This window comes from Camelina sativa, chromosome 4, assembly GCF_000633955.1.
Source record: "Camelina sativa cultivar DH55 chromosome 4, Cs, whole genome shotgun sequence".
Taxonomy (NCBI): Eukaryota; Viridiplantae; Streptophyta; class Magnoliopsida; order Brassicales; family Brassicaceae; genus Camelina; species Camelina sativa.
This window is the reverse complement of record NC_025688.1, coordinates 30,019,905-30,045,477: the sequence shown is the minus strand read 5'-3', so window position 1 is coordinate 30,045,477 and position 25,573 is coordinate 30,019,905. Positions and strand designations below refer to the sequence as shown.

The 25,573-nt window shown below is 39.0% G+C and overlaps 8 protein-coding genes across 10 annotated transcripts in view; 2 read left to right on the top strand and 6 right to left on the bottom strand.

Moving 5' to 3' along the window:
• Positions 9-6,632, bottom strand: LOC104783378 (RNA polymerase II C-terminal domain phosphatase-like 4). Its single transcript, XM_019244278.1, has 14 exons — positions 6,470-6,632; positions 6,257-6,329; positions 5,686-5,770; positions 5,504-5,608; positions 5,240-5,305; positions 4,907-4,993; positions 3,881-4,032; positions 3,722-3,777; positions 3,527-3,639; positions 3,237-3,417; positions 2,903-3,085; positions 451-557; positions 175-360; positions 9-86 (listed from the first exon to the last, which is right to left on the bottom strand). Exons 1-14 carry the CDS (start codon positions 6,630-6,632, stop codon positions 9-11), a joined length of 1,635 nt encoding a protein of 544 aa, XP_019099823.1.
• LOC104784465 (classical arabinogalactan protein 26-like) lies at positions 6,499-7,098 on the top strand. The gene has a single exon (XM_010509489.2). The coding sequence runs from the start codon at positions 6,631-6,633 to the stop codon at positions 7,066-7,068; it is 438 nt and encodes a 145-aa protein (XP_010507791.1). The 5' UTR covers positions 6,499-6,630; the 3' UTR covers positions 7,069-7,098.
• On the bottom strand, positions 7,289-8,581 carry LOC104783379 (protein NETWORKED 3C-like). Its single transcript, XM_010508537.2, has 3 exons — positions 8,482-8,581; positions 8,287-8,388; positions 7,289-8,163 (listed from the first exon to the last, which is right to left on the bottom strand). The coding sequence occupies exons 2-3, from the start codon at positions 8,369-8,371 to the stop codon at positions 7,523-7,525; spliced, it is 726 nt and encodes a 241-aa protein (XP_010506839.1). The 5' UTR covers positions 8,372-8,388; positions 8,482-8,581; the 3' UTR covers positions 7,289-7,522.
• LOC104783380 (protein CHLORORESPIRATORY REDUCTION 6, chloroplastic) lies at positions 8,644-10,397 on the bottom strand. The gene is made up of 3 exons (XM_010508538.2): positions 9,658-10,397; positions 9,378-9,512; positions 8,644-9,297 (listed from the first exon to the last, which is right to left on the bottom strand). The coding sequence occupies exons 1-3, from the start codon at positions 9,845-9,847 to the stop codon at positions 8,867-8,869; spliced, it is 756 nt and encodes a 251-aa protein (XP_010506840.1). The 5' UTR covers positions 9,848-10,397; the 3' UTR covers positions 8,644-8,866.
• On the top strand, positions 11,378-13,903 carry LOC104783375 (tubby-like F-box protein 3). Of its 3 annotated transcripts, none has more exons than XM_010508530.2 (6): positions 11,378-11,633; positions 12,042-12,405; positions 12,495-12,582; positions 12,679-12,814; positions 12,893-13,072; positions 13,174-13,903. In XM_010508530.2, exons 2-6 carry the CDS (start codon positions 12,061-12,063, stop codon positions 13,646-13,648), a joined length of 1,224 nt encoding a protein of 407 aa, XP_010506832.1. In that variant the 5' UTR covers positions 11,378-11,633; positions 12,042-12,060; the 3' UTR covers positions 13,649-13,903. The 3 variants fall into 3 exon arrangements, with proteins under 3 accessions (XP_010506832.1, XP_010506831.1, XP_010506833.1); XM_010508529.2 differs by having other exon boundaries at positions 11,378-11,712; XM_010508531.2 differs by having other exon boundaries at positions 11,380-12,405; positions 12,682-12,814.
• On the bottom strand, positions 14,679-16,173 carry LOC104783373 (zinc finger protein CONSTANS-LIKE 13; the record flags this gene model as incomplete). The annotated part of the gene is given in 4 exon segments (XM_010508527.2): positions 14,679-15,025; positions 15,117-15,379; positions 15,461-15,625; positions 15,730-16,173. Coding segments are annotated over 4 exon segments (969 nt in total), but the record flags the coding sequence as incomplete, so codon positions are not given.
• On the bottom strand, positions 19,593-20,485 carry LOC104783372 (glutaredoxin-C13-like). The gene is made up of 2 exons (XM_010508526.2): positions 20,126-20,485; positions 19,593-19,833 (listed from the first exon to the last, which is right to left on the bottom strand). Exon 1 carries the CDS (start codon positions 20,432-20,434, stop codon positions 20,126-20,128), a length of 309 nt encoding a protein of 102 aa, XP_010506828.1. The 5' UTR covers positions 20,435-20,485; the 3' UTR covers positions 19,593-19,833.
• The window catches only part of LOC104793775 (BTB/POZ domain-containing protein SETH6), a gene marked incomplete in the record, with an annotated part of 3,081 nt that continues 642 nt past the window's right edge, over positions 23,135-25,573 (bottom strand). Inside the window, 4 exon segments of the mRNA XM_019245138.1 lie at positions 23,135-23,916; positions 23,995-25,206; positions 25,284-25,350; positions 25,465-25,573. Coding sequence (XP_019100683.1) covers positions 23,338-23,916; positions 23,995-25,206; positions 25,284-25,350; positions 25,465-25,556 — 1,950 coding nt within the window.

The following is a 25,573-nucleotide window of genomic DNA, read 5'->3' as shown; positions in this document are numbered from 1 at the left end:
TTGAAGATTCAATCAAANAGTATCTCTTTACGCACTTGTTTCAGCATCAACCTAACATCTTTATTAGATATGTCTTCATCCACATTCTGAAAAAACACGAATAATAATCAAAACCCCAAACTAGGCAAAAAGACAAGTTTTCTTAAGATTCAGTGTGTATATATTTGGGCATACCTCAAAGAAAAGAGCATGTGCTTGTTTTAGGACTTTCAGGACAGTTGCAAGTGCCCCATCTGGTTCACTCTCATCGCTCTTCAACTCCGATAGAGACTTGTATTTGTGATCAAACTGTCTGCAGCTCGAAGCGAAAAAGTGATACCTCTCTATTACGATCAAATTGTCCTTATGATTTGGCCACGCCTGTGCATCAAACCAACCAAGTATCAGCACAACTCTATAAAATGATTACGAGTTAAAATGAAACCTTGACAAAATACACAACATACTTACATTCTCTGTATCGTCAAGAATCAGAACAGCACTTTCTTGTCCAAGCACCACATCTAGACTCTTTTGATGTCTCACTGTGCCGTCATCCCGAGAAATGATCCGATCACCAAAGTACTCTCCTTTGGGGTCCAGCAGCTTCGCCATCTGTCGCGCATATGGCCTATCTCCCATTGTGTATATGTACATCACAAACATCTCACTGGCTTCTTTTAGAAATGAGTGAACAAACGGCCTCAGTTTGGTCATCATGTGCATAAATTCCATCTTGAAAAGACTACCTCCGGAAACATCTGAGATTTTCAAACAAAATCCAAAAATTCTTAGAAATACAACAGATACAACCATCTAGATGGGACAACAAAAGGAAAAATACAACACCGAAGTCCCATGAACAAAGATTACATTAGAAGAAAAGCAAAACAATGTAGCAGAGTATGTCACCTTGAAGAGAATGAGTATGTCTATTCAAGTATTCCTCCTCTGGTTTCAGGTCCCTTAATATGGTAGAATTAAGCAGCGTGTGGTCTAGATCGAGAACTAAATACAGCTTCCGCTGGCGTTGCAAGAATCCCATATCTGAATCACGCAACCTGGAGATCTCATCTTGATTGAGCCTCATTTCCTAAGAACACAGCATTCCCAAAGCTCATTAATAAAAAAAAAAACTAAAACTTGATTCAAGAGAAGCTGTTCTGTGATATTTGTAAGGTAATCGAATTAGATTGGCTTACCTTGTGTATATATCTAAACGAAACACCAGTTTCTTCCAATTTTTGCCCACAGACAAAGCATATGTTTCCAAACGAACCTGGATGCTCGCATTCTCCCTTGCTTGAGGATGCTTCTGCAAGCATAAACAGATTCAAAATTCAATATACCAGAACAGATGACATGACAAACAAGGCTGAAGAAAGAGAGAGCTTCACCTTCAATCTCTACTTCCTCAACAGTTTCCAAATGCTCAAACTTTCGTCTCTTTGACCTAAAAGATGATTGAGAAAAGATAGCACACACTGTAAATACTAGTAGAGTTTGAAGATTCAATCAAAGAGAATGTAATAAGACCAGATGAGAGTTGAATATACTCATGATTAGAAGCTTCAGTATCATCTTCTTCTTCGCTGGGTAAGGAGGAGTCAGACGAAGCGTCTGAGGCAGAGTCCAATTCAGCATCGAGGAAAGCAGCAAGATCATCACTACTTGAGGAATGCACTGGAGAATCGCTCGCCACACTCATCTGATTAAAAAAACAATCACAACATATGCAAAAATCTGAGAAGATGATTGAGTAAAACCCTAAATCAAACAAAAAAACAGAAAGAAACAAAAAAAAAAGGTACATGGAATTCGAATTGAAATCGCAGTGAAGCATGAAAGGACACCTGTATAATTATGTTCGTCTGAGGCGAGAGAACCTCACTCAAATCGTGAAGTTTGGGTTTTTGAGGAAAAGAGTGGAGGTACCACGACGGTGCGCAACCGTAAAAGTGTGATTAAGTAAAGCTTTCAACTTCTCTCCGATCTCCAGTGCATTCCTCAAGTAGTGATGACAATGGGAGATAGTCTTTGTTTGAATTTTTGAATAGCCATACTCATTCTCTTCAAGGTGACATACACTGCTTCATAGTTTTTGGGTTATTTTAATCAAATGTTTAGCATTAATTAAGTTTTATTTGAACAGTTGAAACATAGTTTTGAGTTCGAGCTTAGAAGAAGATCAGATTCACATTATTACTGTGTAGAAGCTGTTTATTTAGAGAAGTAACAGAGGAACCCTAACTAAAAAAAACTAAAGATAATACATTATGTTGTTTATATATATGTGGAAAGTAAATTTTAAGAAATTTTCTTGAGTTTATTTGGCATCATCATCAATTTCCAAGCACCACATCTAGTAAATCTGTTTTCTAAATCAAATCCACATTCCTCCTCTATTTATAGACCCCAACAAAACATACAAGAGTTCCTTGTTTATCTACAACACAGTTCAAGCTCGTTCATGTCCTACCCTTTCTACCATGTTAACAAACAATGACTGAGACGGAAAATAGAAAATCAATCTATGGCACTGGGAATTTTTGTTTGCTAGTATGTGGCGGTAGAATATTTACCTGCGATGCCATGCTCAAATCTGAGCTCTTCTCCACTAGGCTGTCCAGCTTCTCACCACGTTCTAGAACACTATCAATGGTTTTATGCTGCAATTCAGAACAAAAATTCAGTTTAAGGGGGGACAGAAGCATGTATCATATCTCTAAGACAGTATTCTGGTTATGAGGTTTTTGAGAAGAATGCAAAACTCATTGACAGAATAGCATATTTATTTTAGGACAGCATTTTTATGCATATCATATTTGGTCAGTCAGCAATTATACTGGAAAACTTTGGAGAAGAGAGAGTACACAAGTATATCCGTACAAGGAAAGACAGGAGACNGAAATGATCCGATCACCAAAGTACTCTCCTTTGGGGTCCAGCAGCTTCGCCATCTGTCGCGCATATGGCCTATCTCCCATTGTGTATATGTACATCACAAACATCTCACTGGCTTCTTTTAGAAATGAGTGAACAAACGGCCTCAGTTTGGTCATCATGTGCATAAATTCCATCTTGAAAAGACTACCTCCGGAAACATCTGAGATTTTCAAACAAAATCCAAAAATTCTTAGAAATACAACAGATACAACCATCTAGATGGGACAACAAAAGGAAAAATACAACACCGAAGTCCCATGAACAAAGATTACATTAGAAGAAAAGCAAAACAATGTAGCAGAGTATGTCACCTTGAAGAGAATGAGTATGTCTATTCAAGTATTCCTCCTCTGGTTTCAGGTCCCTTAATATGGTAGAATTAAGCAGCGTGTGGTCTAGATCGAGAACTAAATACAGCTTCCGCTGGCGTTGCAAGAATCCCATATCTGAATCACGCAACCTGGAGATCTCATCTTGATTGAGCCTCATTTCCTAAGAACACAGCATTCCCAAAGCTCATTAATAAAAAAAAAAACTAAAACTTGATTCAAGAGAAGCTGTTCTGTGATATTTGTAAGGTAATCGAATTAGATTGGCTTACCTTGTGTATATATCTAAACGAAACACCAGTTTCTTCCAATTTTTGCCCACAGACAAAGCATATGTTTCCAAACGAACCTGGATGCTCGCATTCTCCCTTGCTTGAGGATGCTTCTGCAAGCATAAACAGATTCAAAATTCAATATACCAGAACAGATGACATGACAAACAAGGCTGAAGAAAGAGAGAGCTTCACCTTCAATCTCTACTTCCTCAACAGTTTCCAAATGCTCAAACTTTCGTCTCTTTGACCTAAAAGATGATTGAGAAAAGATAGCACACACTGTAAATACTAGTAGAGTTTGAAGATTCAATCAAAGAGAATGTAATAAGACCAGATGAGAGTTGAATATACTCATGATTAGAAGCTTCAGTATCATCTTCTTCTTCGCTGGGTAAGGAGGAGTCAGACGAAGCGTCTGAGGCAGAGTCCAATTCAGCATCGAGGAAAGCAGCAAGATCATCACTACTTGAGGAATGCACTGGAGAATCGCTCGCCACACTCATCTGATTAAAAAAACAATCACAACATATGCAAAAATCTGAGAAGATGATTGAGTAAAACCCTAAATCAAACAAAAAAACAGAAAGAAACAAAAAAAAAAGGTACATGGAATTCGAATTGAAATCGCAGTGAAGCATGAAAGGACACCTGTATAATTATGTTCGTCTGAGGCGAGAGAACCTCACTCAAATCGTGAAGTTTGGGTTTTTGAGGAAAAGAGTGGAGGTACCACGACGGTGCGCAACCGTAAAAGTGTGATTAAGTAAAGCTTTCAACTTCTCTCCGATCTCCAGTGCATTCCTCAAGTAGTGATGACAATGGGAGATAGTCTTTGTTTGAATTTTTGAATAGCCATACTCATTCTCTTCAAGGTGACATACACTGCTTCATAGTTTTTGGGTTATTTTAATCAAATGTTTAGCATTAATTAAGTTTTATTTGAACAGTTGAAACATAGTTTTGAGTTCGAGCTTAGAAGAAGATCAGATTCACATTATTACTGTGTAGAAGCTGTTTATTTAGAGAAGTAACAGAGGAACCCTAACTAAAAAAAACTAAAGATAATACATTATGTTGTTTATATATATGTGGAAAGTAAATTTTAAGAAATTTTCTTGAGTTTATTTGGCATCATCATCAATTTCCAAGCACCACATCTAGTAAATCTGTTTTCTAAATCAAATCCACATTCCTCCTCTATTTATAGACCCCAACAAAACATACAAGAGTTCCTTGTTTATCTACAACACAGTTCAAGCTCGTTCATGTCCTACCCTTTCTACCATGTTAACAAACAATGACTGAGACGGAAAATAGAAAATCAATCTATGGCACTGGGAATTTTTGTTTGCTAGTATGTGGCGGTAGAATATTTACCTGCGATGCCATGCTCAAATCTGAGCTCTTCTCCACTAGGCTGTCCAGCTTCTCACCACGTTCTAGAACACTATCAATGGTTTTATGCTGCAATTCAGAACAAAAATTCAGTTTAAGGGGGGACAGAAGCATGTATCATATCTCTAAGACAGTATTCTGGTTATGAGGTTTTTGAGAAGAATGCAAAACTCATTGACAGAATAGCATATTTATTTTAGGACAGCATTTTTATGCATATCATATTTGGTCAGTCAGCAATTATACTGGAAAACTTTGGAGAAGAGAGAGTACACAAGTATATCCGTACAAGGAAAGACAGGAGACAACACTTACAAGGATAATCTTGGTCTCATCCAACTCCCTCTGGATTTTCAACAGCTTATGAGCCTCTGCTGGATCCTGAAGATTGTAATTACAGGGCAATCACAAAACAAAGTTAAGATCAAATCCACTCACAATCAACTTGTTCCTAAAACTAACTATGACTGAGGCTAGTAAAAATTAATTCATGAAGAATCATTCGATTGGGATAAGTTCTAAACAAGATTCACAGGCAAAAAGTAAAGAGCGAATATAGGAGTTGCACAAGAGAGGAACCTGAAATTTGTTTAAAGCTTGGACTAAATATGGCCAAGTCTGAGTGGGGTCTTCTTTTGCAGACCTCCATGTCTCACCAAAACTCTTCTGGTACTCATCAAGGACCTGAGAAAAATCCGAGTGTCAAGCAAAACCTAGATGTGGATTATACAACACTGAGAGAAGCACGTTAAAATTAGTACCTGGTTGAGAAGAGAGAAGGCACTTGGAACAGGATAATGATCGTCCATGTGGACAATGGCCAGTTCTCTGTTGATGGCATCATCTCTGATTTCCCACCAACAGCCTCACAAGCCATCAGTGAGATGACTTACTATATATATATATACCCTCATCATATATATATATATATATATATGTAGATGAAACCTCAGATATTTGACTATCTGAAAGAAGCTAACACCTCATGTGTCTATGTTCTTGCAGCTTGCTTTTCTCACCAAAAGGGAAATCTCCCCAAAGTAGGGAATGCATTAGTTATAACTCATAATGGAGCAAGCGGGGACAACCAATCTCCTTACACTAGAGTCTTGAGTATCGACAAGGAGATCGATTGGAGATGCTCCCAAGCCATCCATCGAAGAAATCAAGAAGCACGCAGATGCTGTCAATCTCAAGAGAACTTCCCTTGTCACCGTCTCCCAAAGCTTTGCCACGGGAAAAACTAACGTGGTAGAGGAAATGCACAAAGCGAATATCTCTGTTTACGTCTCTGTGCTAAGAAACGAATACATCTCCATAGCGTTCGACTACTTCTCTGATCCTACGGTAGAACTTGCAGCATTCATTGCAGGGAGTGGCGTTGATGGAGTAATCACAGAGTTCCCTGCCACCGCTACCAGATACTTAAGTAAGTTTAAAATTCTACAAGAACATTACCAAGATAAGGCTGATCAATTATATTTGACACAAATGCAGGGGGTCCATGCTCAGATTTAAACAAAGACCAACCCTATGCAATCTTACCTGCAGAAGCTGGCGCTCTAAAATCTCTAATGGCCGTGGCAGACAAGGAAGCACAACCACCAGCAAGTGCTCCATGATTCTTTTTACCTCTCGCAAACATACTCAAGAGAGAAGCAGAGAGAGACATAACACATTCATTAATTTCATAGTAACCTGTAACCATGAGCGTCTCTCTGTTAATCGCCTTCACCGTTCTAGCACTCTGTATACACACTTCAACATCCGAGTTCGTACAGTTTCAGCTATCCACCATATCAGCTGCACCTTCGTTTTTGCCTGAAGCTCCATCGAGTTTCTCAGCTTCTCCTCCGGCCATGTCTCCGGATGTCTCCCCTCTGTTCCCTACTCCAGGTTCGAGCGAAATGTCTCCTTCCCCGTCAGAAGCTTCAGTGATGCCGACAATCCCTTCAAGCCTTAGTCCACCAAACCCGGACGCTGTCTCTCCTGATCCTCTGCTCGAATTTTCTCCAGTTGGGTCCCCTCTCCCTGCTTCATCCTCTGTTAGTTTGGTCTCATCACCACTCTCCTCTCTGCTTCTTGTCTTCCTCATGTCTTTCTGCAGTTTTCTAGTAATCATATGGGAAACAGCGAGCGAGTAAGCAAGCCTTCTCGACATCTTCTACAAACAAAACAAAAAAAGAATGTATTCTTCTTACCTTACTTACTCTCTGTTTCGTTCATGTAATATTATTATATTAGTATAGCTTTTAAATTGTTCGAGTGTGAGATTTGCTCGTAAAGCAATCTGCAATTTGGGATTGTGCAGTTGTTGTACTTTGTAACAGTGATATATGTGTGTGTTTTTGTGCCCTTAAAAAGTCAAATCAAAATTGATTGATCCTCTCTAATTAAGAAGCATCCCTCACATGTCGCTGTCTGACTGCGACTGAACAACAAATGAAAACAGGATAATTAATTTACGATGATCTGGTGGTCTCGTTCCATAATACAGCAGGAAAAGAAGCTAGGATTTAAACAATAGACAAGTGAAATGAAAACACAGAAAGAAGCTAAGCTCATGAGTCATGAGGGGGGTAGATGATGATGAGCCAACTAAAAACGACCTTTGGTGGTGCCATCATCGCACATAACGTAAAAGAGCTTCCCGAACAAGTTGCCGAGTGGTTTGAAATCAAAAACGCTGCGTTTCTTGAGGGAAAGGCGTCTCTTGAGCCTCAAGTTGTCGTCTTGGAGCGTCTGGAGGGTAAGAGAAAGCTGTCTGATGACCTCTCTCTTCTCTTCGTCCTTGGCGAGCAGCTGTTTCCTGAGAGCATCAGTCTCTTGGATGAGCTTCAACCTTTCTTGTTCCAGTTTGAAAGTCTCATCATCATCGTCTTCTTTCTTGTTGTGCTCAAGCTCATCGTGATGTTCAGGGTCTTCAATCTCAGAATCGGCATCCTCAAAGTGAGAGTTGGTGTCAGAAAGGGATTCTTCTTGTTGTTGGTGAAACTTAAAGGAGGAGGAGCGAGAAGCGTTGTCCGACGAAGAAGAAGAAGAAGAAGAAGAAGAAGAAGAAGAAGAAGAGCGGAGCAAGTGATCGAATCGCTCGGCTAAGGAGCGGTGAGCTCGATAAAAGTCTTGGACAAAGGTAACAAGCTCAGGACGTTTCTTGTAGTAAGTCTCAGCACGCTGGGCGAAAGAGTCAGCGTTTCCTTCAATGAGCATCAGCATTGTCTTTGTCTTGGCATCCAGCTCTGTCCAATTTTTTTTTCAAAACCAATTCAACAACAAAGACAAACAGAGACAGGAAGAGAGAGAGAGAGAGCTCTCCTCTATATCTATAGGAACGGAGTAAAAAAAAAAAAAAAGAAAAATACCAGAGAGTGTTGATTGAAGCCATAGAGAATGTTTGGAGCTCTTGTGACTCTCCAACCACCACCACTTCCTCGATTTCTCCTCCATTTTTCTTCTTTTTGGTGCTATACAAACAACCAACAAACAATGAAAAAGCTATAAACTCAAAAAACTCAACATCATCAAAAGCTTTAGCTACTCAAGAGAGAGAATCATACCCCCTCTTTCTTCTTCGATCCCCTAAATTGCCTCAGCGACTATGAGAGAGAGAGAGAGAGAGAGAGAGAGTGAGATTGAGAGAAAGATATGTCAACAAACAAAGGCAAATTGTGATTTTTGTTTTTCAAATTTTGAATCTCTCTCGTCTTCGCTCTCGAGAGAATCTGAATTTAATTCTTTATTCCACATTTTACGGCTATTAATACATATTATCCAATGAGTACTCAACACGTCTACATCCAATCTCACCAGNAAAAAAAAAAAAAAAAAAGGTAACGGACTACAGTATACTGCAACTAGGCTATATCTTCAGATCAGGCCTCATCAATCAATCAATATAAGCCCAATATTAAAGGCCCACGTAATGTCATTAAGGGCCTTTTTTTAGAACTTGTTGTCCTCCTGACCCTGATCCTGATCCTGATCGATCAAGTCGAAGAGCTGATCGCCAATGCCGAAGCCGAGCATCCTGGCCATGTCGGTGGTCTTCAACCTGGGCTTGGGGACGCCGTGCCGTTTCAGCCACGGATAAACCACAAACACTTTGTTCATGACGAAAAGCTCCAACGCCTCGGGATTGAAAACGACGCCCATTCTCAAGCTCATCTGGTGCGGGACTAGCATTGCCGCGTATCGAGCGAGTTCCCCAGCACGCCAGTCCAGCAGCACGGGAAGCCAAGGGTACATGGCGTCGAGCCTCACGAACCACAGTCTTATCTCCGGGTACTCTGACAGCTCACGCGGATCCCTCGGGTCTTCTCTTTTGTAGTTTATGCTGAATCCAATACTTCGTTCCATATACCTTTTTGGTTCAGCTGCATATATATATATATATATATACACATCAATCAATCATGAATACTAATAATTATAATTAATTAGAGGTTACGGTTACCTGAGGAAGGTGAGGTTATGCCGGTGGCTGTCTGAAACGGGGATAGGTCAAGCCGCCCGATCGAGTCGTTGTCGATCACAACCTCGTACCGGCCTGTCGTGGGAGGCATCGGAGGTTCCACTTTATCCACAGAATCTGCTCCCTTTTTCACAATATAAATAAATTGAATACGTACTCCACATATAGTACTAGCTAGCCTTTTATATATGTTTTATATAAAACGTATAACGTGGGGAGGGGGTAATTAAGCACAAAAGGAAGAACAAGAGAGTATAGGCACCGTCATCATTATTGAAGGCAGAGATGTCGAAGTTGCCAGAAGGATTGAAGGCGACGGAGACTGCTACGTCTTGCGCTATCCTCCTCTTCTTCACGCACGAGTCGACGAACAGGGATGAGGAGGAGGAGAAGTGTCTCGGCGGCGATGGCAAAAGCCACGGGAGAAGAAGAGCCGCCTTTGTTGTTGCCATTGAGCTACAACACAGAGAGTTCGAGGTTTACCATCTTACCCAGCAACCAACCTAAACCAAGTATCTCTCTCTTCCTATCCTCTTTTTTTTTTCTTTTTCTTTTTTCTTTTTCATCTCTTTTGGCCTTTTCTGCATTTCTTCTTTCCATTTTATCCCTTTTCCTCGGCACAAGTATGTCTGTATACTCTCTTTTATTTAATTTTTCTAAGCGGTGTAGAACCACCAGACATAATTGGATATATATTGTAGGCAAGGCAGTGATCAATCGAATTTGCGGGCTGCATGCAACAACAGATAAATCCACTTTTACATATTACCAATACCACCTATGATGAATGCTAACAGCACTCTTGCATCCTTTTTTTTCTCTCGACAACCAGTAATACAAGCCAGAAGTTGCTCTAAACAAGAAAGAAAAATCCAATCCTCAAGTCTCTAGCTCGCTCCCTCCCTCCCTCGTCTCTTTTTGTCTTTAATAATCAATCTTTCATCATCTTCTAACTTTCCAGAATCATTTCAAGAGTTGTTGTATCCTCGATCCAAATTTGAAAAGAAACAAAAAANAAAAAAAAAAAAAAAAAAAAAAAAAAAAAAAAATCTACATAAAAGAGTAATTAGGATTGAGAGACCCACTTGACTTCCTAATAATGATTTAACAACTTTCAGCTCTTCATCCCAATCATATGGCCGGAAATTGGATTTTTTTACAGCCCAATGTTGTTTACATAAATATTTTAAAATACGTCTTTTACATTCTTTGACCAAATCCGTAGTTAGTCCAAAATTAATTTATCCATGAAAGGAAGAGATATCATCTTATTTTTATTTTTATTTTTTAATTAAATCAATATATAAAAAGTAAAACGTTAAAAATACACCTTTTGGACTCTTCAAAGCGGCGAAAGTGCGGGCGGGAATCACGGCAACAACAACAAAAAGTGTTTAAAAAGCACTTGCTTACACACTTAAAACTATTTTCTTGCTTTGACAAAATCATTTATTGTTGCGTAAATAGGGGGAAATCGGGAAAGAAAGAAGAAAGCTTCCTTCCATTAAACCAAATTTTCCTTTTCTTTTTTTCTAAATTTGTAACTCTTATCTTCAAATGTCTTACTTATGAAATCTTTCTACTACACTAGATTGAGCAAGATTATCTTAGTTCTAGTCAGTTAACATTATTTCCAATGAATGTTTCAACAATTCCAGATAAGATAATACGCCAAAGAAACATACACATAAGTAGTCATCACTTTGTTCTTTTATATTCGTTAATCAGTTTCTTTTGAATGTAAAAGCATACTTTTACTTTTGTTTCAATGATTCATTCATGTCGCATAGAATAAATATATTAACTTTTTCTACAAATTTAATTCCAAAAGTTTTTATTTTTTATAGTAATTTTAATCTAAGATATAATAAGGGGTAAAATACACTCACTCACTGGCCACTCGAAAATTAATACACATTATCATTATGTATGCCCCCAAAATTAGTGAAAAAAAAAAGCAAATTAAAATTAAAGAAAGAAGAATTAAAAAAAAGAGAGACAACAAGGAAGCGATTGGATAACACAGAGACACATACACAAACACTCCCCCTCCCGTCCCGTCCCGTCCCGTCGTCAATGACCAAACCCTAAAAATCTATTTCCTCTGACCGCATCTGTTGTTGGTGAAAGGCGCATTTGCTTTCGAGTGTCGTCGATGCCCCCAATCTGGGACCTGGGTACCGCTCCCTGATTCTTTTGCTTCTCAATCTTGCCCACACCTGCAGTATCCCATTTGTTGTGAGTGAAGAAGCTCCGATGTTTTTTTCTTAGTTTCTTCCTTCTATAGGTATAGCCGTCTCTGGGGATACCCCCTTAGGTTTGTTTTCCGGATCTCTATCTTATCGGATCTTTTGTCTTGTTAGAAGCTTGTGCCTCTCTCTCTCTCTACTCTTGATCTGAATCGTTTTTTTTTTTTTTTTTTGTTTTTTTGTCCTTTCTTATTTAAATTCGTTGAGATTAGGGTGTGTAACAGATATCTTTCGAAACATTCTGGCCTTGAGATGACATGATCTCCTTCATTCTGGAATGTGGGTTTTATCATTAGGGTTCTTGAAAAGTCGGCAACTTTGGATTAACATATATATATATATAGAGAGAGAGAGAGAGAGAGACTGCTTTAAAATAAACGTGTTTGTTTGTTAATAGTTAGGGAATTCAGAGAGCCATGTCGTTCAAGAGTCTAATTCAGGACATGAGAGGAGAGTTTGGTAGTATATCTAGAAAGGGATTCGATGTCAGATTCGGGTATGGGAGATCCAGGTCTCAACGTGTGGTTCAGGATACTTGTGTTCCTGTTGATGCTTTCAAGCAGAGCTGCTGGGCTAGTATGCCTCCGGAGCTTCTCAGGGATGTTCTCATGAGGATTGAGCAGTCCGAACATACTTGGCCTTCTAGGAAGAATGTTGTTTCTTGCGCAGGTGTGTGCAGGAACTGGCGAGAAATCGTCAAGGAGATCGTCAAAGTTCCTGAGCTTTCTAGCAAATTGACTTTTCCTATCTCCGTGAAACAGGTTGAGTATCCCCTTCACGTTCTATGTTTACGTTATCCCTCCCTTGCCTACTTCTTCAGGCTAATCATCTTTCCTGGTTTTCTTTTTAGCCGGGTCCAAGGGGGTCACTTGTTCAATGCTATATTATGAGAAACCGCAGCAATCAAACTTACTATCTATACCTCGGGTTAAACCAAGGTGAAAGAAAACACATGCTGTTTCTTTTCTCTTTGCATACCTAACTTGTTTATGAATAACACTGAAGAGATTTCTTTTTTTTGTTTTCTGGCTCAGCAGCAGCTTCAAATGATGATGGTAAGTTCCTTCTTGCTGCAAAGAGGTTTCGGAGGCCAACTTGCACTGACTACATCATCTCCTTAAACTGCGATGATGTCTCGAGAGGAAGCACTACCTATATCGGAAAGCTAAGGTAGATTGAGTCCATGGTTTAGATACCTCATATTTCATATATTGGCCATAACCCTTCTCATATCTTAATTTCTTTCAGATCTAACTTTCTGGGAACCAAGTTCACTGTCTATGATGCTCAGCCGACGAATCCTGGAGCTCAAGTTACCAGAACCCGTTCAAGCCGGCTTCTCAGTTTGAAACAAGTGAGCCCGAGAATTCCATCTGGCAACTATCCTGTAGCACATATCTCATATGAGCTTAACGTCTTGGGTTCCAGGTTGATTTATCTCCTTTGCTTACAGATACATTGTGAGAGAAAAAAATATCGTTGCTTTTATGGTTTTTGCTAATTTTAAAACTTGTCGTATCAAACCACAGAGGACCGAGGAGGATGCAGTGTGTCATGGATGCCATCCCTGCATCAGCGGTAGAACCTGGAGGAACAGCTCCAACTCAGACGGAACTTCTCCACAGCAATCTTGATAGTTTCCCCTCATTCTCCTTCTTCAGGTCGAAATCAATTCGTGCAGAGAGTCTCCCTTCTGGTCCATCGTCTGCTGCTCAGAAGGAAGGACTGCTTGCCCTGAAGAACAAAGCGCCCAGATGGCATGAACAGCTCCAGTGCTGGTGCCTCAACTTCAATGGGAGAGTCACTGTTGCTTCCGTCAAAAACTTCCAGCTCGTAGCTGCTCCTGAGAACGGACCTGCAGGACCTGAGCATGAAAACGTGATTCTCCAGTTTGGAAAAGTCGGCAAAGATGTGTTCACAATGGACTATCAGTACCCTATCTCTGCCTTCCAGGCCTTCACCATTTGCCTTAGCAGTTTCGACACCAAGATAGCATGTGAATGATTCCAACAACCCGGGTGACTCCGGCGGGTTTATTTAGTTGTATCATGTTGAAAGAGAAAACTGGTGTGACCTCGTCTTAGAAAGTGTGTGTACATATTTTAAAAAGTCTTGGCAAGTCCATACAAAGAGAGAGAGAGACAAAGATCGAAGACAGTAGATTGTGTTTGTTATTCCTGTTGTGTTGTTAGCAATTGTAGTTCCAGACTATGATTTTATTTCTCTGATAATTAAATTGATCGTTTCTTTTGGAGAGTACATATATTCCAGGCAAAGCAGAAAATCAGGTATTTGAAGTATCTGAATCGTATATGAGTAACTAGGAACAAGCATATGCAAATATCGTTTACAGATTGCTTCAATATTATTATAAAAAGAGTCAGATGCGATCAATAATATGGAGGAAGAAGTGGCGGTCCTTGTGGTGGTGGGCCTCCAAAGCAATCTCGTAGCAACCAGCAGCAGCACAGACAAGATAGACTGCAAGATTCCACAGTCAGAGTAACATCTTTACTTTCTGCAGATACTGAACAAAACAATGAAGCCGAAAAATGTCTTTTACCAGGAACATATCATGTCTGAAAACCCAGAAAAGAAACCGCCAATGGGTGGCATGAACCCAGGCCCTCCGGGTGGCAAGAATTCTGGTCCTCCAGGTGGCAAGAAGCCTGGTCCACCGGGTCCACCAGGTCCTCCGGGTCCTCCAGGTCCTCCAGGTCCCATGGCAGATCTCTCAACAGCTCCAACAGTGTGGTCAAGATGCTGTATCTAGGGGATTCAGCACTCTGTGGGAGGGAAGACATGAGAATAAACAGAGGAGGGTTGTTATATAGCAGTTGGTAAGGGCCTAATCTTCAAAGAGTTGACGAAGAAAGAGAGATGCGACATTGCTTCAAGCTGCAACTACTCTTCCTCTCATCTCCACCATTCTTCACCAAATGTTCAAATCCAAAAATGTAACAGGAAAAAAACTAACCCTCAAAACCAATTTTGCTAAAGTAAGTGTGAACGTTGTTGTTGCCTTGCGGCAAAATCAGGCAAAACAAGTGGATTCAAAAAAAAAAGGTACAAATCATTATGTCGTTTGTTTGAAACAGACATACGTGTTTCTCAAAGTGTAGTATTTGAGTTTGGGGTCAAATATACAGTGGTAGGATAGGTGGTAAAACTCCTAAAGCTTAGAATACAAAAACATAATCTGATCATAAACTGGATAGGTGGTAATGATTGGATTAATACAGTAAAAAAGAAAGACTCTTGATATTGACTAGCAAAGTAATAAATCATATTGGATCAGCGGCCTTGGCGAAACGTCCCCTGATTCTTGTCCTGCTTTCTGCACGAACCTTGCGTGATTCATACCTGATGTGTTTCTCGTACCTGTCAAGACATGAATTAATAATCCTGATTCTGATCTAGAGATGAGTCTTGAGGGAAAATTTGTTTTTTTTTGTTTTTTGTTAATGTTAACCTTCGAGATTTCTTCTTTTCTTTGTAGCGGGAGAGAGCAGAGTTCCTCTCAAGACTGTTGATCTCCCTCGTAGCCGTAGTGGAGCAGAGTGGCACCATCACGTTATCTTCCTCACATCGGTTAAAGCTGTCAGCAACCGGAACCATAACGGAAGAGTCTCGGTCTACATTCTCAGGTTTATCAACTGACCCTGACAAGTTTTTTAGCAGAGAGCAATATGGAAAGTCCTCATCTTGCTGATCGAACCATTTCATTCCACTCTCCTTTGACAAGACATTTCAAGATCAATTTGACAACAACAAACAACAGCCACAAGAAGAAGAAGAAGAAGAAGATAGTCTTACCAGCTCGCATGTAGGAAACAAATCCGGCGCCAGGAACTGGAATCCGGCATCGATCTCAGCATCTGATGCTGCTTCGAATTTCAGACAACTCGGCTCGGATCTCGCCAGTCCACGGAGCTGTCTGATCATCTCATCTTTGTATTTCCCGCAGGTGGCGTGACGATTCTGAAGAGTTGCAAAAACATTAATTCAGACAGAGGAACAAAACAAAACAGAGCAGGCTTGAATATATAAAAAGTAAATAGACAGAGAGAGAGAGAGAGAGAGACCTTAGGCAGAGGAGGAACATCCGTGGCACGGAAGTTATGAGTATCCGAGCCGCCTGAGACAAGCAAGTCGTTGAGGCTAATGATCTCCGGGGGTGTCTGATCCCAAAGCAATCCGGAATCGGGGGAGAGGTCATCGAGTCCCACGATTGACAACAACTCCGGGACGGAGGGACAGCCGGTAAAGCCTTCGAAAGGTCTCCGGCTTTGGAGGGAGGTGGAAGAGGCAGTGTGGTGCTGCCAATCGCAGTTCTGGCAAAGCACAGACCTTTCGGACTCGCAGAAAAGGGAAGAAGGAGAGTCGTGGCAGGAGTCGCAGAGAAGTGACCTGAAGTGTTTGCCGAAGAGTTGGTTGGCGACGTGGACTTGCTTGTCGCAGGCGAGACAGAGCTTGGCGGAGTCAGCTTTGCAGTAGACAAGAGCCACGGAGGAGTCGCAATAGTCGCAGAGCCGGCGGTGACCTTCTTCTTCTTCTTTTTCCATCATGGGGATGGGATACGCCGACAGTTTTGGTAAGAAGATTGAACACAGAGGAAGAAGGAAGGAAGGAAGGAAGAAGAGTCTTAGAGGATATTTTTAATTTTCTTGGGACAAAACCAAAAACCAAAACCAATATTGGTGGTGGTGGCTTTATGTTACGCTTATGTTCTTATGTAAAAGCCATGTGTTGTTGTTGTTATGAGTTGTCCTAGTAATAGTGACGTTAAAATGACGCCATTTCTTTCTTTCTTTTTTGTTATAAAGAAGGCAAAAGTCAAAATATCTTCTTAATTAATTTCTTGGGGAAGAAGCTGTAGTAAACACACTCTCCTCGCTCCTTCACCCTTCCCGTGCCTTTCATTAAGTGGACGATGTAGATTAATTAATGGACTCACCGTTCCTTCGTTCTCGTTGCGAAATTAATCGTCCACATATGTTATACTTATATGTATAACTATAACCAACTGAATGACTGATCCATTTATTTTCAGTTTGGTTCACAGGGCTGTAAAAGTAATATGATTACGGGTTATCATCAGTAGGATAATATTCAATCTTGATGCACGTAATAGGGCGACAAAGACGTAGCTACGCCTTCTACACACTACGGGATAGCCAAGACAAGACAAGCCAAGAAATTAAATCAATCAATAATTTTTCTTGACAGGATTTATTTATCAGACTAGAGTAGTCTAGAATTCTTTATTATAATAACACATGTTGGCTACCATATATACAGTACTCCGTGAGACTTTTACAAATTAAAGAGATTGAGTACTAATCGAAGTTGGTCACTGAATTTTCAAAATCTAATAAAATACTAGTCCAGAAAAATAGACGTGGCTAATTAGGGACGTTAGAAAAGGAAAGTTTTGTTGTTTGCTGCAGTGTGTTTGCCTATTTAAAAAAAAACAGACAAACAAAAATAATAAACTAAAAGGAAAGACTTTGTCACGTTACCGACATAGCTAGAATGCTCGAAAGTGAATTCCTTTCCTTTTTTTTTTTTTTTTTCGTTAATGCTTAATGTTATTGGTTTGCCACTAGACAATTAATTTTAAGATCTCCAATCCAAAATTGCTCATCTCCACTAAAACCTCATCATCGTTCCTCAATAACTATTACCCCATGAAGGTAGTTGTCAATCACATTTATCTCCAAGAGTACTCAAAACTTTTTTAACCATGATTGACTGATGAGGACAAGATGGGACCAACAAAAAAAACAAAAGGACGAGAGATGAGTAATATTAGAGATATTTGAACAACTATGGCTCGTGAACAATAAATAACTCATATCACACGATAGTCTAGCTAGTATTGTTTTTCCTTCCTTTGTTCCTTGGCTATAAAAACTAATCTTCTTAAAAACCGAGTTTGTAACCATTGGATTACTGGATCTAACATAGTTAACGGTGAATCAGGGTTTATTATATACTCATCAGTCAAACTAAATTACAAAACAACAAACATATGTTAGTATATATATAATATATTTACCCAAAACGTATCAAAAAAAGTAACAAAAACAAAATATTAGTTCACTTAAACATGAGGAAACCCCTGAAAGTTTTGTGATCTAATTTAACTATAAGACTCGAATTCATATCTATATATAATTATAAAGCACAAATGGAAACTAAACTGAAACCCAATGTTGTACCATTCCATTTTGTTGAGTTTCGATATTCGCATGGGCTTCGTTCCCTTTTTTTTTTCCTTCAAAAAATGGTCCATTTTTTCTAAGTAATCATAGAGATTCTTGATATTTTCTTGGATACGAATCTTGGGCCTATAAGGGGGACACATATATAGGAGGATGCTTTCATCACGCGCCGGTCAAAGAATCTTGAATCTCATAACAATGACAACAAAGTGAATGTGGTTCTTAGTTCTTACACGTCTATACAACTTCCAATTAGATTCTTCTAATACCCACGATCCCAAGAAGTTGGAGGTCAAGAAAAGTTGTTCCACACATCTTCTAAAGAGATTCTACCTTTATTATCTCTCCTTTGGACCTTTTGAACTCAACAGAACAATATTTTCATTAAACAAAACTTAAAGGTCTATATACTATAACTGTAGAGGCATTTACAGCTCTTGATTGGAGAATGTTGAAGGAATAGATTTGATAACTTTAAGAAACTAAAGAGAAACAATGGTTAGCACAGATATATGCATGCGATCGAGGCTCAAATTCATTATTTAGTAATTAATACCTATACGTGGTTAAAAATGCACGTAAAATATCAAATATTGATATCTACGGTACAATTACAATCAATCTCAAGTAGCAAAAAGTGGACCGAGGAAGAATTGTATGCTTCGTTATCTATAAAGCTGAGAGGATCGTTAATGTTCCCTATATTACAAAGATTCCATGATTCGTTAGTAACCTTTTTTGTATTTTTTCCGACGTTTGCATTTTTTTATTAGTTATGAGCAAATGTTTACTACACCATAGTAGATTACAAAAAAAAAAAAAGAGGAAGAGAAGCATATATAATTAAGATTAATACATTCTTTTGAATTCGCACACTATATATGAGCTAAATATTGTATGTTGTAGACTTGTAGTTAATTATTATTGTTCATGTAAATTTTGGTTAGTTAGTACTTTAAATAAAAATACTCAAAATATAAAAACGGAAAAAATGATTTTTTGTAGCCATGATATACTTTGGACCGCCAAATTAAAGATCTTCTATTCTCTTCCTCAAACTGCTTTAGCTAGTCGCATTAAGAGATAGGTACGTATCTTATCATTGTATTTCTTTTTGACCGATTTTGTTAGGGTGGAGACTCAAGTCTATTCTAATATATTTCACATTGGATATATTACAGTATATTTCGACAAAAAAAAATATATATATATATATATATATATATATATTACAGTATATATGCTCCAATGGGCAATAATGGCTAAGAAAAAAAATATCATCCGTGATAAAAAAGTACGCTCTGAATTTCTTTCATATTGACTGAATTACGATGATGATGGCCGCGACTAAGTTATTATATCTTAACAGTTAGAACGAGTTCATGCATGTGGTTAGCAAGTCCATTCACATAGTATCATATAAAGTAAATATAAAGAAAAATTGCAGTTTTGATATTTTTAGAATCTTATTTACAAGTTTTATATATATTTTTTTTTAAAACCCTAACCGCCTGCCTAATTAACACACTTATTTCTCGAACAAAACCAAGTCCGTTTCATCGATCTTCTTGCGGAGTTAGCTAATATGCATGTGTGAGTGTATATGTCGAAACCATAAAATGGTTTGTTATTATAGTAGACGACTCCTTCATTCCTTCTAATATATACCATCTTCGTTTTTGGTCGTATTATAAACTAAATCAACACGAGAGTCGTTATAATATATGAATAATATTTTCATTATAGCATAAACAGAGAGTTATACATCAACATACACCAGTTGATTAACTAAACTGAAACACGAAAGAAGCTAAACAATAGAACATATGATAAACATTTCAGACGAAGTCCTCGTTGAATATCTAGCTAGTGTATTGAGCTCACACTCTAGCTGTAACTGTGTTTATTCTCACTAGCTAATTAATGATTAGATTATTGAGTTGGTTTAGTAGCTAGTTATATCTAGTAAAGGATGGACTGATAGGGTTTGATCAAGGGGACGAGAGAGCCACTAAGGTGAAGGGACATGACTTCATTGGTGGACCCAACGAGCTTGCCTCCGACGAAGANTGATTAACTAAGCTGAAACACGAAAGAAGCTAAACAATAGAACATATTTATATGATAAACATGATTTCAGACGACGAAGTCCTCATTGAATATCTAGCTAGTGTATTTAGCTCACACTCTGGCTGTAACTGTGTTTATTCTCACTAGCTAATGATTAGATTATTGAGTTTGGTTTAGTAGTTATCTAGTAAAGGATGGACTGATAGGGTTTGATCAAGGGGACGAGAGAGCCACTAAGGTGAAGGGACATGACTTCATTGGTGGACCCAACGAGCTTGCCTCCGACGAAGACAGCTGGAACCGCCGTGGAGCAGCCGAGTCGGAGGAGAGCCTTCTCGATCTCACGGCAGTCTGTGTCGTTGTCGATCTCGTGGATGGTTGGTTGAACCCTAAGGTCACGGAACAGGATCTGAACGGCGTAGCAGAGACAACATGAGCTCTTCGTGAAGATGACCACTCCTTTCTCTGACGACATTCTCATCACTTTGTCCATGATATATCTGAGGGCGAGGGTTTAAACTTTAGCCTTTTGATGTATGTTTAGTTTGGCTTGAGTATGTAAAAAGCTTGAGATCTGCTTGGCTATTTATAGGAAAGGGGTGAGCTAAAGTCTCTCTTTTTTTTTCTTTTCTGTTAGAAAGAGAACATTTTAAAAGTAATTAGAAGAAAAATATCAAAAGTGAAAGATAAAATATCAGATGCCCAAAAAAGACGGCTATTATATATATTTGAGTGTTTTTCTTTCTCCCTATTTTATATTCTGTTTGACTGCTCCAAGTTGCAGTCACTTTTAAATGAATCAGTTAATGTTATTTCTATCCTACCCTAATGCAGTTGCAGTCACTTCTAAATGAATCAGTTAATGTAATTTCTATCCTATTCCTACCCTAATGCAGCTGCAGTGGTTTTTCAATCGTCATCTAACGGTTGATTAGTAAAGTAGTTCATGAATACAATTCGGAAAACTGAATTAATTTTCCCCCTTTTCTTTTTGCGGGTGCATGCATGGGTTAATCGTACGTATATAAATAATTCACATTGCGCGAGAGTGACATAAATAAAAAAATGGGTATGATGGTATTATAGTACATTTTGGAAACTTAATTAGTGTTTTAGTACAAACACTATTTATAATTGGTAAAATAGGTGAGAGAGTGTTTGTGTGTGTGAGATAGGAGAACTATGTAGGATCCATTGTGAGATTAAAAATTGTGAAAATTATTTAAATAGTTGTTAATATAATATTTTTTTAGAAAATTTTTCAGATGCAAAAAAATCTATATTTTTTCTTTATAATTTGATATATATTTTGTTTAATAATTTTTAAATATATTTTATACATCTTTTTTACCTGTACACTTAATAAAGTGTATGGATGTCTGTACACATTATTAAGTGTCTGTCTACATATTAAGTGTATGGATGTCTGTACACATTATTAACATTTTTACACTTAATAACGTGTAAAGACATCTGTACACTTAATAAAGTGTGCAAATATCTGGACATTTAATTATGTGTACGGATACAAAATTTGTAAAAAAATTTAACATTATCAAATAAAATCATCAAACAAAATACATATCAAATTATAAAGAAAAAAATATAGACTTTTATATATCTGAAATTATTTTTTATAAAAATCATATTACCAAAATATTTGAATAAATATACTTTTTTCTCTTTCTCTCTCTCAAACACACACCATCTCATTTCTCTTTCTCTCTCATAATTTTATCTCACAAACATTTTATCTCACAAGTGGGATCCTGACTATTTCTACAATTATAAATAGTACATGTTGTACTGCATTTCTAATTAAGTTTGGAAAATGTACTAAAATACCAATAATCTCTATAAAAATCTACATGGTAAGAATGATGAGAAGAATCAGTGAAATATATTAGAAGAGAAAAAGAAAAATTAAATTTAAACATTTTTCTTTCGAACATATAATAGATAAATTTTTGTTCAATCTTTTTAATTTGTAAACATTGTTCATAGTTCGATTTTTTTCTTGTCCATCCCTTTCCCTTGCCATGTGTGTTTCTACTATTACTATAGGGACTGAAAATTCAGAAGAACATGCACTTGATTCCACCATTTTCACCCTGAATATGACTATATATATGCATTAAACACATATGAAAGTTAGAACTTATCAAATCTAATAATTACAACAATGGTTAAAAAAAAAGTATCAAATTTTTTGACAAGAAATATAGCATGCTACTACTAGGCCTACAGCAGAGAGAGAGAGAAAAAAAAAGGAAAAAAAAAGAGACTTGTCAATTTATAATCTAACGGATTCTCTTAACATATCTCCTTTGATTGAATCATTGCATCAAAGCGATGATAAATGAAAAAGATTGGGGGCTTTCGGTGATCCAAAAAAAAACATATATCTATCAAAAATATATATGCAGTACATGGTGATTCCCCCAACACCAACTTGCCAAAACACAAAATATTCTGTTTTTTTTTTCTTTCTCTCACACTCAAACTGACGATGCTGTTTGATTCTCTCTTGCCGGACGCACGTGTGGATCACACACGCATGAGTCATTATGCTTCATTCCTAGCTAGTTTACTACTACTACTTTTCCCATTGTTTTGTGGGTGTGGTGTGTATATTATAGCTTTAATTTTCATGTGCGTGATTCTTTTTCTTATGTTTGATTCTGAAATAACTTTATTATATATATATATATATAGTACTGTGATAAATTATTCGTTTTTGTATAACGGCTAGTTTTTTCTTTTGTTTTTTTATTATCAGAATTATATTATCACGCACGATACATTAAGATTATTTCCTATATAATTACCCAAAATCTTTTGCGTGAGAACTGATTACAATATAGTTTGTCCGTATCAACTGATAACAATCGCCCATGCATGGTTTCTATAATATGATGAGTTACCTGGAACAATTCAAACCAATTAGATACAATCTCGCCATACTAATTTCAAACCAAATTTACCCGAAGAATTTTACTGGGCCATTAAGCCCAATAAGTAATATTTAGGCCTACTTTATCGTGAAGGCTTTTCATAATAAGTCCCTTGTTTTTTTTTTGACTAAACCAAGTAATCAAGCCAGAGGATTATACATTACTTGCTAGTCTAATTAACCAGGTAGGTAATCAAGACTTCAAAACTTGGCCCATTGCGCGGATGAGCTGGCGACAAAAAAACAAAGAGAGTGATTCCACTTTTCCTTTACGGTCCATCAACAACGACAAATGCTAGTACTAAACAATAAACATATTACAAGAAAAGCTTCCAAACTTGGGAAGATTTGTGATTTGACTCTAATTAAAAATCTTAGAATCTGTAAATTACAAATTTACACACTCAACAAAGCATTAAATTAGAAAGTAAATAAAAAATGATTCAAGAAACAGAGTGACATCTCCTCTTCTGAAACATGAATCGTCTTTCCGAAACCGTTTTCTCGTCCGTATGCTTACCGTTACCGGCAGCACTTTGGCTGCTCCTGAATCTTAAAACGAAAGCGTTCAACTTGTTAAGACCTCTGGAGAGCTTCCTAAACATCCCATAACTAGGCCTTCTCCGGCTCGGCTTAACCATGTCTTTCTTCATCGAAACATGATCCTTCTCAAGGTCCGTTAGCCTCATCCTCATCCTGGCCACCTCCAGTCTCAGCTCTCTGTTCTCTCTCCTCACCGACGCGTAGTTGTCCCGCGGCGAGATCGCTCCGCTTGCCATCCCGCTTCCCGAGCGGTTCGGAAACAAGAAGAACTGGCTTTGGCTCGAACCCCCTGCTGTCCCACCGCCACTGGTCATTGCGTTCTTGAGCCGGGTCTGTTCGTAGAACAGGACTTGAACCGCAATCTGAACCGGAAGCCTCTCGTTTTGAGCCGCGTGGCTGCTTGCGTCCTGCGACAGTTTCTGACAGCTGATTGTCTTGCAGAGACGGTACCGCTCTGAATCCTTCATGTGTGGATGAACCTAACTCCAACCAAAACAGAGAGTCAATCAAAAACACTTTTGATTTTGGATCTCTAGTTTGTTAAAATCTTTATATACCTTGAGGAAGATGTCAACGGCTCTGTAGAGGCCATCGCAGACGACGCGAGCATGGTCAGGGAGAAGCTCTGCGAGAGCTATGAATTTCGAGGGAGGGAGGCTCGAGTCCAGAGCCACCTCCGCGAGATAACTGTCCATCAGCTTCGACACCTTGAAGATGGAGCTCTGTTTCGGAGACTCTGGCCCGTCGAAATCGTACATGGCCATCGCGCTCTCGTCCACCACATCTCCATCATCATCGTCGTCGTCCTCGTCGTCTCTGTAGTCGCACTCATCGAGATGGAGGAACAAGGAGAAGATCCGCTGCACTGAGTCGGTGTCGTACATGGCGCCGATGTTGGCCGGAATCAGGATGTCTTCGAGGATGGCCTGGTCGAGCTGGTGGCTGATCCGTCTCTCCAGATCGGATCTGCAAGAGACGGAGGTTCCAGATCCTATAGCGGTCTTCAACAAGGTGGAGAGGAAGGAGATAGGGATGGAGCTTTTGTTGGCTTGCGTGGGGAGGAGGCCGACGACGGCTTCGAGGACGATTCGCTGTTTCCTCTGGAGATCGGAATCAGATTTGACGAGGTTAGGTTCTCTGATGATTTGCAGTGATTTGCGAGCGTAACTCATAAGGATGTCACTGATGATATCCTGATTGAGACCTTTGGACTTCATGGCGGAGACAACTCTCTGGAAGAAGTCGAGCTTGAGGGTCGGTAGAGAGCGTCCCCACGAATCATCACTAGCTGGTGGTTTCGGTTTTGGTTTCGGTTTCTCAGTCTCCGGCAACCTCACGACGCATCCTCCCAGTTTCTGATCAAGCTTGAGCAAACCAGAGGCTAGCTGTTCTTTGCAGGCGTTTACAGCGATTGCGTTCACCAGCCTCCCGACCAGGTTGATCTCTTCAGCTACAGGGAGCAGCCTCTCGCTCGAGTGTAGAACACTTATTGAGCTCGAAATGTCATTAAAAACCGAGTCTTTGAGGTAGGCCTCTGTTCTCGCCTCCAGGTTCTTCTCCGACAACTCTTCCGTCATCTCTAGGTAATGAGCCACGCATCGCAACGCCGCGATGTTAGACGAGTTGAATTGCAAGCCAACGCCGTAGCAGAACTTTGCTGCGAGCTCGAACGATTCTGAGCCGCCGGGGACTGTTGGTAGGCTGAGGTTCGTGTCTTTTGATTCCAGAACAAGTTTCCGGATTCTTCCACTCCGAGAGACGAGAGGAAACTGAGAATCAAAAAAGACAGGGACAACGGATTAAAAAAAGAGTTCTCTCGCGTAGCTTGAACTTAAATGGAGTTTACCTTGTGGAGAGAAAAGCTGGCAGAGCCTACATCGATGGTTAAGTCACTCGTAACGTCCGAGACAGGCCTGGAAATCAGAAGTCAGCAACAACAACAATATATAAAAAGAAGAGATGCAGAACTCAAAGATTATAATACTAGACAAAGAAAGCAGAGACGACGAGTGTAGTCAAGTAGAGACCATTGAGGAGTGTGTCTGATACTGGAACTTGGTCGAAACGCTCTTTTCCCAGATACACTTTGCTTCGACTCAGGAATAGTAACAACACCCATTTTAGGATCTATCTCTT

What these genes read in the sequence shown, in the direction of transcription:
- LOC104784465 (XM_010509489.2), top strand. Translation starts at nt 6,631, where the DNA reads ATGAGCGTCTCTCTGTTAATCGCCTTCACCGTTCTAGCACTCTGTATA.
- LOC104783379 (XM_010508537.2), bottom strand. Translation starts at nt 8,371, where the DNA reads ATGGAGGAGAAATCGAGGAAGTGGTGGTGGTTGGAGAGTCACAAGAGC. An exon ending in GCTTCAATCAACACTCTCTG is followed by an intron (nt 8,164 to 8,286) that starts GTATTTTTCTTT and finishes AAAATTGGACAG; the next exon opens with AGCTGGATGCCAAGACAAAG.
- LOC104783380 (XM_010508538.2), bottom strand. Translation starts at nt 9,847, where the DNA reads ATGGCAACAACAAAGGCGGCTCTTCTTCTCCCGTGGCTTTTGCCATCG. An exon ending in TGCCTTCAATAATGATGACG is followed by an intron (nt 9,513 to 9,657) that starts GTGCCTATACTC and finishes AAAAGGGAGCAG; the next exon opens with ATTCTGTGGATAAAGTGGAA. An exon ending in CATAACCTCACCTTCCTCAG is followed by an intron (nt 9,298 to 9,377) that starts GTAACCGTAACC and finishes ATATATATGCAG; the next exon opens with CTGAACCAAAAAGGTATATG.
- LOC104783375 (XM_010508530.2), top strand. Translation starts at nt 12,061, where the DNA reads ATGTCGTTCAAGAGTCTAATTCAGGACATGAGAGGAGAGTTTGGTAGT. An exon ending in TTCCTATCTCCGTGAAACAG is followed by an intron (nt 12,406 to 12,494) that starts GTTGAGTATCCC and finishes TTTTCTTTTTAG; the next exon opens with CCGGGTCCAAGGGGGTCACT. An exon ending in ACCTATATCGGAAAGCTAAG is followed by an intron (nt 12,815 to 12,892) that starts GTAGATTGAGTC and finishes AATTTCTTTCAG; the next exon opens with ATCTAACTTTCTGGGAACCA.
- LOC104783372 (XM_010508526.2), bottom strand. Translation starts at nt 20,434, where the DNA reads ATGGACAAAGTGATGAGAATGTCGTCAGAGAAAGGAGTGGTCATCTTC.